This window comes from Manacus candei, unplaced genomic scaffold (genome assembly GCF_025592945.1).
Source record: "Manacus candei isolate 608988 ecotype Guabito, Panama unplaced genomic scaffold, ASM2559294v1 h1tg000028l, whole genome shotgun sequence".
NCBI lineage: Eukaryota > Metazoa > Chordata > Aves > Passeriformes > Pipridae > Manacus > Manacus candei.
Genome location: NW_026138076.1, coordinates 18,923,469 through 18,935,897, shown reverse-complemented (window position 1 = coordinate 18,935,897; position 12,429 = coordinate 18,923,469). Strand labels below are relative to the sequence as shown.

The following is a 12,429-nucleotide window of genomic DNA, read 5'->3' as shown; positions in this document are numbered from 1 at the left end:
AGGTATTTTCATTCCAAATGCAATTTTCAATTCAAAAGGGAAAATTGTGTGAAACTTTTGCAAAAGAAAATAATTAATGATATTTGAACATTTTCTGTGTAAATACACTCCTTACAGGTTTAAGGAAATGGATTTCATTAATGTTTGGTGTATCACATGCATAATCCCATAGAGTTCAAAGTCTTGTTTTACACTTCAGCACTGGGAATCAGGATCTCCCAACACAATGTGGTCAGAAAAAATGAATTAGCACTGACGCAGAGCTCATGACCTCTTTGGCGCCAAGGGGCTACATTTAGCCAATTTCCTGCAAGGATGTAGTTCAAGGAAAGTTTCTCACTGATGCCTAATGTAATTTATATGAACACATTTACCTTTTCCTTTTAACTTTTATGGGAGTGACTTTAAAAAAAAAATTAATTTTTAATAGTTACTTGAATACCATTCCCTTGTTGAAAATAAGATTTAATTCCATTGCCTTTGTATATGCCCTGTATGACTGCTAAGTCCAGTGTTTTGTTATTTCAATAGACTTCAAACATGTCATAAATAAATTTCCACTGGGTTGGCACTTCCTTTTTGCTTCCTGATGTAGGGATTGATTGTTCTTTGCAAGTCTCTGGGGATTTTATGAGCTTTCTTAGAATGACTGACTTGACCACAAATTCAACCATCATAATTTTCAGAAACCGTTCACACAGAAAAGCCAATAGAGGCAATTTTTAGAACAACAGCGAGTGCTACATACTGCAGGAGATCAAATGCCTCCTCAGGTGTAACAGGAGACACAGACAATGATAGAATTTATTCAAAATGTTTTCATTTGTGAGATTGGAGTCAGTTGCAGGGAAGGTTGTTAATACGAAAGTTTTATAACATAATAGTCTTAGAGTAAGTTTTTCTCACAAGAGGTGTCTTTGTATATGCATAAAAAGAAGAATGTGGTTACTTAGACTACTCAACTATTTGAAAACTTAGCAAGTACTATGGAGAAAAAACAATATTAAAACTATGCAGTGAACCCACTTAGGATAAGAACATAGTAAAATTTTAGTAATATCTAAATTCGCTAAATAATGTAATTCAAAAATTAAACATCTCAGACAGAAACAAGAAAAGAAATTCAAGTAATAAAAATGATTAACTGAGGAAGTAGAAGTTCAGTATTCAATCCAAGTGCTTAGAGAGAGAGAGAGAGAGATCCATTTGCATCTTAGATGTCCAAGTGAATACTGCTCTTCTGTAGACCTTGCATTTATACCTGACAGCCTGCAAGTGTCGAGGTATGCTTGGTGCCTGAAACAAGACAATAGCTATGTTTAGTCACAGAAATCACCTTCTAATATTTTACTAACTATTCAGTACTACTAGTGTATTCTGGTCAGTAATAAAATATTGTCTCTTAGTTAATAAAATAGGATGAATAAAATCGGCTCTTCTGGATAGTTCGACAGAATTGCTAAACATCTGAGATTTAGTACAACCTTGTTTTCTTAAGCACTTTTGGCCACAGCTGGGTATAATTTCTTTTCTGTGCCAAACTGTTTGAAATGTTTGTGAAGGTGTCTGTGTTCAAGGAATCAAATAATCATATTTGTACAACTGCCATTTACTTAAAAGAAATGAAATTACTTCTTGTCAATCTATCTATGCCCTATATAATCATGCCTATATAATATAATTCAGCCACTTCGATGAGAATTTTATGCCCAGTGGCATAACTTTTAGTCTTCAGTTTTAACTAATGTGCATCTAGTATCTAAAATGAAATTGGAACGGTAAAAAACCACATTCAGCAGAGCATTTTATCTCATCCACCCGCATGAATTTAGAAAATTGCTATAGAGACCAGAACTAAGAGTTTGATCTCCACTGCTCAATAACTAATTCAAAGTGGGAGAAGTTGTATGTAGAACACTATCAAGATTGATATTTTCATTATCACAGCTTATGAAAGAGAAGGTGAGTAAAATTAGAGGAACTGCTAAATATCAGTTCCTGCAACATCTGCAATATCTGAAGTTCTGAATGACTGGGCTCAATTTTGAGTTTGAGCTGCTTTATTAGGAGAGAAATTATGTGATGCCATATTCAGGCCTTCATGACAGCTTACTACTATGGAAGGCAGAAGAAATAAACAAGAGGCTGTATGCCACGACACTGGCTGTGGAGCAAACAGCAGTCAGTCTCAGTTTTGGAAGTGGGTGATTATCTTATACAGGGAATCAACCAGTGACTACAGAGGCACTGGTGGGAGAGAAATCACTCTACAGCGATTGTGCAAGAAATTAAGTGGTGAAGCTAAAAGGTGAGAGAACTCGAGAGACTTGATGTACCATTTTACATAAAATTAACTTCAGGTAATATTACATAAAATATACTTTCTTACAAAAAGCTAAATGTATAGTTTTCTTAACTACTGTATAATTGTAGGTAAAACATACATTTTCTCTAAATCATTCCTAATATGTTCTGAGCAGATGGTGCATCATGGGTCACACTTGAAAGGGTTTGCAAATTTCTGCAGTATCAGAGCAAGACTGGTAATCTCAAAGAGCTAGCAGAGGGCTCATTTCTTTGCTCACAGTAAAATCTTGTCATCTTCATTGTAAGAAAATTATGATATTTGGAAATAGACACCTTCTATTCTCAGCAATCTTATTTTTGTTTCTACCTGTAATTGTATTTTATCTAGCAAAATAGAAAGGAGTTCAAAACAAGAGTTTTCCCCCAGATTTCACTTCAAATTCAAATATATGATTTATTTTTTACTCTAATTACCTCTCTCTCTATATATATATATTTATATATTTATATATTTATATATATGTATTTATACGTGTATTTATATCTGAAGAGACATATTACACAAGCTTTCTTGGTTATCTGTATATCTGTATTAAATATATCTGTAGGAATTTAGCAGCTGTTGTAAATATTTAGAAAAAACTGTTATATTCTACACTTTAAAGGGAAAATTAATTTTTTTTTAAAACAATAAATAAGAATATAAACTATAGCACACTTCTTGGTTACCTCTCACAATTATGTAATTTTTTAGTCACAGGTCAAGAGAGGAATTAAGCATCTTTTTGCTTGACTTGGATGCTAGTACCTAAATTCTGCCCATGAACCACTTCCCATTTAAAGCATGTTAGAATCTAAGACCTACTTCTCTGTACAAATGGACTGAAATAATTGATTTCAACAGAAAGCCATGGGAAGGAAAAAGAAATAGCCTTACCTAGCTACAGTTCCGGCACTCTTGGGGGAATGGGAACAGATGGTTCTACTACTGATCCAGGATTGTTATGCATTGTTTTTCTCACTGTCTCTTGTCTTTCAAAGACAACAATTCCTCCTTTCTGGACCATGATACAGATTTTGTTGGATGTGGGTACTGTCTTGTAGTCATTTGAGATTGTGTAGGAAACTACTCAGGCATTTGAGTTAGGCATTAAAGGTAAACTATCTGTAGAGCTTTGTAAAAATGGAAGAACTTTGCTTCTTAGCAGGATGTGTATAGATGTGGGGTTATGAGATTCCACGTAGAAGGATGCATGAACCTAATAGCCAGAAAGGACACCGTTCTTCTGCTCTTGTGAAGATACTGGCGTTCCTCCCAGAAACAGCAGCTGCTGGAAAAGGACAGAAATAGATCAAAAAGTTGGCCAGATGCTGTATTGTTGATATTGTAGGGGATCAGACTACATATAAACTGTATATTATGTATGATACTGTAAGACTGCCTATCTCACTAGTGCTTGATACCAGACCTTAGTACCTGGTTGGGCAGAACTTCAAGCATTTTTAATTATCATCCAAGTTTGCAGTGCAGTGCAACAGAGACTGTGTCTTGTTTGCACCTTGTTGTGGGAATCAGTCTACTGTTTGTGAACTGTTTAGAAAACAGCCTAATGCTGGTCTGAAAAGACTTATGCAAGAGAAACCCATTTCTATTGTTTTTATTTTTCAATGCATCTGTCATTGAATATATTTTTTTGTCTGCTGAAAAAGTATGAAATATATAAATAGCACTGGAACAATGATTTTATGGAGTTATATGAAAACCTTGCAGTGTTCTCTGTTGAATTTGTAGTTGAGCATCTCTAGAGGATACGTTTAACATTGTTTTTTCTATATTTTGGGATGAGAGGGAAAATAGGTGTCTGTTAGAAATGCATTGGTGTAATCTGGAAGTAAAACAGAATGCATCAGAATTCTAACTAAAGAAAGAAATTAGCTAGTGTGGTACAATTTTTTAAGTGCAGTAAGGGTATTTTGCTTTTCTCATACACAGTCCATCTCAGTAGATGAAAGCATCCAGCTGAGCAACTTTCTCTGCTTATGAAGATGTTTTCTACTCAGTTGATGACAGTTCAGGTAAATGATTGTTTTCTTTGGTGTAAAGACAAAATATAATGTATGAAATCCAAGTAATAAGCACAAATTAGCATTCTCAAAATGGAAAGAACATACTTTCAAAGCTTTACAGATAGAATGGATCAGCTCTCATCAATTCCAGAACTCTTTTGTTTTTAAAAGGAAATTAAATTTAATTTTTTTTTTGTTTCTGCTAAGATAAATTTTGATATGTGAGTTTTAAGTATCAGTGCACATTTGGGTCTTCAAGGTAGGCAAGCAGAACATTATCTGATTGCTGCAATCATGCCTTTTTATTGCAAGAAAATATGAAATTAAAAGTTTTCTCATTTAGCAGACAGCTTAATTAGAAACAATCCAAATAAGGCGTAAAATTGATTCATGGTCGATGTGTACATCTCTCATACCTTACATAAATTCAGGTTAAGTGTTTTCGAAGCCCACTAAGAGAATTACTAGCTTTAGTGACTCCAAACCTTTCCCCTTCCCTTAGAATTCTGTATTTTCTTTAGTATTCAAAATGTGTCATGAGAAGTGTGATAGATTTTTAACCTTTTTCTCACATTTGGAGAAACAAGTTAAACATTCATCACCTCAAAACATCCCACCAGAATGTAGGGTGTCAGTGACACGGTATTGCTGATAAGCACTATGAATATGAGTGTTTCATTCTTTCACACCAAGCTCTACAATAATATGTGCTCTTGGTTTGCATAAGCATGTATAAATCCTTATGAAAGTAATTTCAAGAAAGCATCTTTTGTAACATTAGTGATAGACAGATGTTCATCATGTAAATTGGCCAAAATGCCCATATAATGGCAGCTGTACCACTGAGTTCTGCAATGGCTTGTGGCAGTTTTACTGCCAGTGACCAGCAGGACTCAACAGGGAGGTGATCACAATCAGTCAAAGAAGAATATGTGTTATACTACTGATATTAAATTGGAACTTGCCCTGACTTTAGTCCAACAGTAAGACTTTCTTAGTCAAAGAGAGCAAAGCATGTCATATCCCACCTAAGAGAGGCACAACAGAAGTGAGAAATGGGAGACAGTCACATTAACTAGATGAAATGAATCTATTCTCATACTTGTCAAATCTCCGGAACTACCAACTTAAAGCAGGTGATACCATCCAGGACAATTCAGTCCCTTCTCTAACATCTGCTGGCTTACTACAAGAACATGATAATCAAAAAAATAGTACCAGAATCTCGGTATTCCGTTTTAAAATCAACAACAACAGTTTAGCATATTAGGTTCTCAATTTCTGACCTGAAAGTATAATAATTTAAACAGAAGGGAGGGAACATTTTCCATGGCTTTTGGGCATAAAGCTGTCAGAACATTCTGAATACCTACTGAATTTTACTTCACAGGTAAAATAGAGAAGTCATCAGTTCACATATCTTGATGGAGTTGAGGCATATGCTGCTTTATAGGCATTTGCAGAAGTGCATCTTCAGATTAGGGAAAATTACTTTGGAAATTGTCTCCTATGAATTGGGAGCAAATGAATGAGGATTTTTATGGTCTAAGTCTAGGATTTAGGTACCCCTCACAATGACTATAAAGTCAATTGTGGATCTAATCCCTTGTATATTTTTCCTTTATATGTCCTTTCATTTTACTCTTTACAGATTCTTCAGTGATAAGGAAGTTTTAAGTAGTGAATGGTGAGTATGCTTAAGGCTTAATTACAGTTTGATATGGCATTTCACTGGGAAGGATCCGGTAACCCCATTTCATCTGTCTTCACAGTGCTGTAAAGCATGGAGGAGGGTATGTCTCTGCTAAGGAAGAGCACAAAACTCAAGGGTTTTGTGGTATGTTTGAAAAGTCTCCTTACTGGCCCTTGAGCCATGGATTTTTTTCTCTCATAGTATGAATGACATGTGAAAATAAACTCAATTGCAAGCCTGAATTTAGTTCCAAAATGCTGCGCTGGACATTGTTGTGAGTGCACTTTTAGACAGTAGGGATAGTATTCAGCTATATGTGAGAAAGGCTGACAGGGAAACACAGATAATCTTATGGGGAGACTGAGATATGGTCCAGAAATGTAAGAGAAGTGATTTAAGTTGAGAAAGGGGGCAAAGGGGAAGAGTTCAATGACCACATATGGCTGATTATAAATGTAGAAAAAGGATAAAAATTTGCTGAAACTCAGCTGAAAGGTCAGTGTCTGTCAGGAATGGATACAGTACCCTTACTCAGGAGAGATATCTGAATACAAAAAATGTAATTTTCATGACAGGGTCTTGCTCAGAAAAAGAGGGAATAAATGGTAATACACAATTAATAGAGATTTCTGTAGTTTTTCTCCAGAAGAAGAAATGCTTACACAAAAGAGTAAAGCATTGTGTTTTAAGATTTTTTTCTTCTAGAATGTGCTATGCTTCGTATTTCAATAATTCTCAAGATGAAGTAAGGTCCCTGATTCATAGCTTCAGACTACAGATAAAATAAAATTTTTTTAATGATAAATTAGTGACATTTTAGAAACTTTTATTGTAAAATTGGTGAATTCTTAATGCTTTCTACTGTTCATATTTCATTACAACATTTGCACATGAAAATATAGATGAGTCCAGATATGTATTTTATAAAAATGTTTTATCTATCCAGAGCTTTTAAGAATTCTAATGTAATCTAGAGTCTTAAAGATGTATTAAACTGGTCTAATTTTATTAGTTCTTATTAGCTAGTAATATTAATTAATTTTAAATAATTAAATACCTGGTCCACTTGTTCTTATTATCTTATCACTCAATCAGAAGGTTGTCCTGTGTTCTTTCTCAGAAGTTTTATCTGCAGTGCAAAATGAAAAGAGAAAAAGAACAAAAGGAAGCTAATTAATAAATTATCAACTATTACTTTCATTATTACTATATTGTATTTTCTAAATTGAAAATTTCTGAAAATTCTGCATTGACCACTTTTAAACTTTTCTACTTAACATCAACCTTTTGTACCTCCAAACAATGCAAAATTAAATATTTTATAAATTACATAATCTTTAAAGAATAAATTCTTAAATGAAATATAAAATAAATATATTTAAAAGAACATAGTCTACTCCTCAGGATAATCTCTTGATGAGCTTACATAAATGATTCCATTCCTGTCTTTTGGCATAGATGTGATATCTGGTTATACTTAAAAAAAAATCACACAGAGAGAGAGAGATGTTAAAATTCAAGGGCATCTGGAGTTGTCACTGAGATCTAAAGACTGAAAATGAGAATACTGAAAGCAACCCTAACACTAAGCCTTTCAAGTTGATACAGTACATATGCAAGATTTCAGGCTGGTCTTTCAAATAGAAGTAAGAGAACTGATTTACTATGAACTTGTTCAACATGAATTAAACAAACATGTCAGCAGACTAACAATACTCACACTGTAAATAGTATGTCCTTCTGGTAATACAGGTAGAGAGGGCTTACTCTGCATAATTTATGGTCTCCATACAGTACAATATTGAAAGAGTACAGAAACTGTTGCAAATTCCTGATGAAATGCAAGCATAAGTCTGTTTACCATTAAATGTGATTTACTGCAGTTACATGTGTTCTTCCTCTCCCACCCACCTTGTAAGTTTTGTACAAGGTACAGGGCTTTTAGATAAATAATAATAAAAGCTTTTTACTCAGAATTAGTGCAGAATAACTTGTATATAGAATTATCGACTATCTTGTTAGACCTTCTTTTAAGCTGTATAGCCTATTTTTAGATATTTTAAGAACAGTAAATTCAGATATAAAGTGAAGATGAAAATTTCAAGATCATAATCAAATAACACATCAAAACTGAAAATGGTGTAGACCTATCAGCTACTTTATATAATATATGCAAGGAAGACCTGTTATACAGATTATTTTGTGACACTATGGAGATAAACAGAATCACATTTTATCACGCAGAATGGGAGTCTGTATCCAATACTAATGTTAATAATCATGATGTATAAAAGACATTTTTAAAACATTATTATCACAGAAAGCAGAATTGGAAAGCCTGATAATTATAAAATGTTATCAACTGCTTCCATGTATTATTGGACGCTTCTGCATAACTTTAAGAATGGTTAACTAGTCGCTTTGCTCAGACATAAATTTGATTTGTGGTAACTTTTACAAGTCAGGAATTTACTTTTTCCAAATCTTAGTTTTACTTAGTGATTAGTATAACTTATGTCCAGAAGTTTTCAATGTTTCCTCATTCCAGATTTGGTTTGTTCTTCCCCCCACTGCCTCTCTTCTGTTTGAGCTGGGATAGAAATTTTAAAGCTTATTTTGGGAGCTTTACCTACTGTATTTCTTCTCGAGTCTTCATAGAAGTTTGCTCTTTAATTGATTTCTTAAGGTATTTTATGCTTCCTTCAAGCAGCTGACCTACAGACATGGATGCCTGGATTTTTACCAATACTGAATTGAAGTTTGATTGTTAGCCTCTTGCTATTATGTTGACATTGTTGATTTAGACACTGATGATTTGCATGACTACAAATCCAACCAATGGGAATTGTGGGTTGTTATATTAGCTTAAGTTGTATATCAGTGTTAATTGTCATCCAAAGTTCTACCTGAAGCAATATAGTAACAAGGACATTCCTCAGTATTTGCATGCCTAAACTTCACTCTGTTAGCTTATTTGGATAACAAATAGCCATCCTCTGAGGAAGAACAATGAGCATACTAGGCATACAGTGGAAAGTGCTGTTTCTCATCCTGTTAGACTACCTCAACCCATGATGAAAACTGAGTAATTCAAAGCAACTCTCACTCCTTTAAGGAACTATGATATCCAAATATCAAGAACCTAGAAAAACAACTTCTCCTAACCAACCTTCTAGGATATAATACTACTTCATTAATAACTCTTTTAAGAACAGCTGCTTAGAACCAACACTGATGTATACAATTATCTTTTCTGATCTGCCTACTCCTTTCACAAAAATCTTGCTTTGCAGCTTTGCTTGTTCCACTTCTGCACCCAACAAATTTTCCATATTTTAACAGTTTCTGATATATTTTAATTTTGAATAGATTGCTCTTCCCATGCAAGTTAAAAATCTTACTTCTTACTTCTTTTTAGAATTGCAGATATTCGATTTCACATTTTCTTAAAAAAAGGGAATTTTTTAATGTAGAGACTATGTCAATACACACCAGACTGGTATAAGTTCTTTTATCTCCCTATTGGAATATAAATTGCTTTTTTTTCCTTCAAAATATTTTTGCTTACACATACATTGATCAAGATATCTGACCAGCTATATGAGAGAGTAAAGCGCATCAAAGCATTTTGAATGATTTAGCTGTAAAATTTACACTATAGTTTGTTATACTAAACAAAACGCAGTGTTGTTATTTCCGCTGTCATATAACAACCTTGAATAGACATTACTTTATCTTATTCCTTAGGAATATTAACAAGAGAAGGTGAATATATTGGAATGCAAGTAGTTGCTACTGTGCTTTAAACATAGTCCTTATCCTTAAGCAATGTACAGGATCTCCAATGTTTTCATTAGTTATTAATTGTACTTGCTTTGCTAGTTTCATTCTAGAGGCAGAAATATCACTGGCTCATGAAAATTCCAGTATAACTGTTTGTATTTCAAATTACATACACAAAAGGTATGAGGCAACGTCTGTAGTCTTCCTTTCCTAAAAGTGCTTTCTCCTAATCACCTTTTCCTCTGTTAAAAACCCTGAAAATAAAGCCGAATCCGAGTTCCTTTTCAGCCAGATGATTAAACATTCTCACTATTATATAATACAATTTCCATTTTATTTTAAACATACTTTGCATGATATAAAAATATTGATCACAGTGAGCTTTAACAATTGTTACTGCTATAAACAGAAATGCTGCACGATGGTTTTAGTGGAAATAAATTATATAGTCATTATCTCTTAAAAAAATCACAAGAAGGAGAACCTAGGCTGTTTGGTCATTGGCAGAAAATAAGTTCTTATTGAGTTCTTTACAAAACATGAACCCCAGTTATCTTCTACATTTGCTTTCCACATCTTGAGAAAAGCATGAGTCTGTCTCTGAAAGCCCCACAGGGTCTCTGGTGAACATTTAATTCCAAATATTAGCAAAGTTTCTGTTCTTCTTTTGTTCTAATGGAAAAATGTACACCAACATAGCAAGTAGTGATCTCTTCACTAATTCATAAGTGGTCTTTTCCAATATGTGGGTACACAGCGGCACACTTCTTCACTAAAGTAAAATCCAGCATCACAGCGTTTCGTTCGGACTGTACACGGTGGTCTGTAACAGCTAAAGAAACGAAAAAAGTGGACATTAATATAATATGATCATTTATATTTGCCTGGAGTAGAAATCTGTGTGCCTTTACATTGCCATTTCTCAATGTGATATTTAATTCCTACAAATACATATATTTTAACCTCTTTTTATGTTCTTGCCACTAATTTAGTTGGACTACTCTTCACAAAAGACACTGAAAGAATAATGAATGCTACTGAAGAGAAATTATTCTATTGTCACAGATACACATGAGTATTTTTTACCACACTGCCTGGTTGAAGTCACACTAATCTTGAGTACTGTTTCCTTAAATTTAATTTTCAAAATAGGATATTTTTCTGTGCTCAAATTGGCTTGTTATGACCTACTGCATGCTGCAAGTTCAAGGTGATGATCCAGAATCACGTCATAATCAAATCTATCATCTACTATCCCAGGACTGTTTCTCACCTTATTCATTATTGCAATAAGCCTGAGAGATTTGTCTACATATATTAAACTGTGACTCTGATCTTGAAAATGAGACCATACTTCCTTTCAAGCTGCAAATTCCCATAGCCAGTCTCTGAGTGGGAATGTATCTACACTTCATATTGTATCTGTGTGCATTCTGAAGAAAAATCAGAGCCTATTTATCATGTTTCTGATAAATATTACTGGAAATGAACAGAATTCATACCTACTTGATTAAAATAAGTGTGACAGAAATAGAACATTGAACCACAAATAACATGTACCTAAGGAGTAGCAGAATTTTTCTTCCATCAATTCCTTGACTGAAAAATAGAACTTTATACAAAGATAGTATCTGTGGTTGTCCCTGAACCCTTCCTTTTCCTATTTTACTTTTCTATTAAAACAAGAACTTGACCTAAAATAACCCTACAATAACAATGCTGAATACTTTCTGGTGTATAATGGAGACAAAGTACAAGTCTGGGGGTTTTTTCCTACATTGGCAACGAGTCAAAAGACAAAAGTATATGTTTTGAATTTCATCACAGTTATACTTAAAACTTGTACTTAAATAAGTTGCTGATAAGTTAGAATTCTGGATGCTTGCTTTGGATACCAAGTTACTACTTCACAATAATTTGTTTATGATATAAGGTCTGCATTACAATTACATTAATTCACTCCAGCTAGTTCAACCAATGAAACTGGCTATGAGGAAAACAATAAGGAATGAGGAAGACTGTAAACATGACATTTATTAACTAGTCACATCTTGTTCAGTGTTTTCAATGTCATTTATCATAGATTAGTTCACCAGTGTGGTCTTTGTAATTAAGGGAGAAACATTATTTTGTGCCACTTAATATAGATACTTGAAATCAGTGTAGCAGCTCATGGGAATCTCTCGAAGCTCTATTCATCTTTTCCCCAAAAAGTCTGGAAATGGTGGTAAAAAGCAACAAAATGGTTTGCAAAAGGATCTAACTGTGAGCAAACAGGCAGCCAGCAGCAGGTTTGTTCTGGGAAAAAGGTATGCACAGATATGCAATGGATAAAACACTGAACTCACCTTTTTGCCTATCTCTGTCATGCAAGTTTAGACCATTTCACATACTGAATGACAGTAAAATGAAATAAGAAGAAAAAGAAGCAAAACCGAACTCTTCCACACACCTATGATTGTACACAATGTAAAGCAGTCACACAGTCATTAAGTATGAGGAGTTCAGTTTGTTTAGAATTCATGCTTCCTTGTGAACTTCAACTTACAGAGGAGAGTGCTATATAGCATCTCTCCCAT

At 33.9% G+C, this 12,429-nt stretch overlaps 1 protein-coding gene across 1 annotated transcript in view; it reads right to left on the bottom strand.

Moving 5' to 3' along the window:
- Nucleotides 1-400: 400 nt before the first annotated feature.
- Nucleotides 401-12,429, bottom strand: part of VEGFC (vascular endothelial growth factor C) — an 84,990-nt gene continuing 72,961 nt past the window's right edge. The window contains 4 exon segments of the mRNA XM_051790452.1: nucleotides 401-1,296; nucleotides 3,245-3,638; nucleotides 7,125-7,196; nucleotides 7,788-10,682. Of these exon segments, the coding sequence (XP_051646412.1) occupies nucleotides 10,568-10,682 (115 nt within the window). The 3' untranslated portion in view covers nucleotides 401-1,296; nucleotides 3,245-3,638; nucleotides 7,125-7,196; nucleotides 7,788-10,567.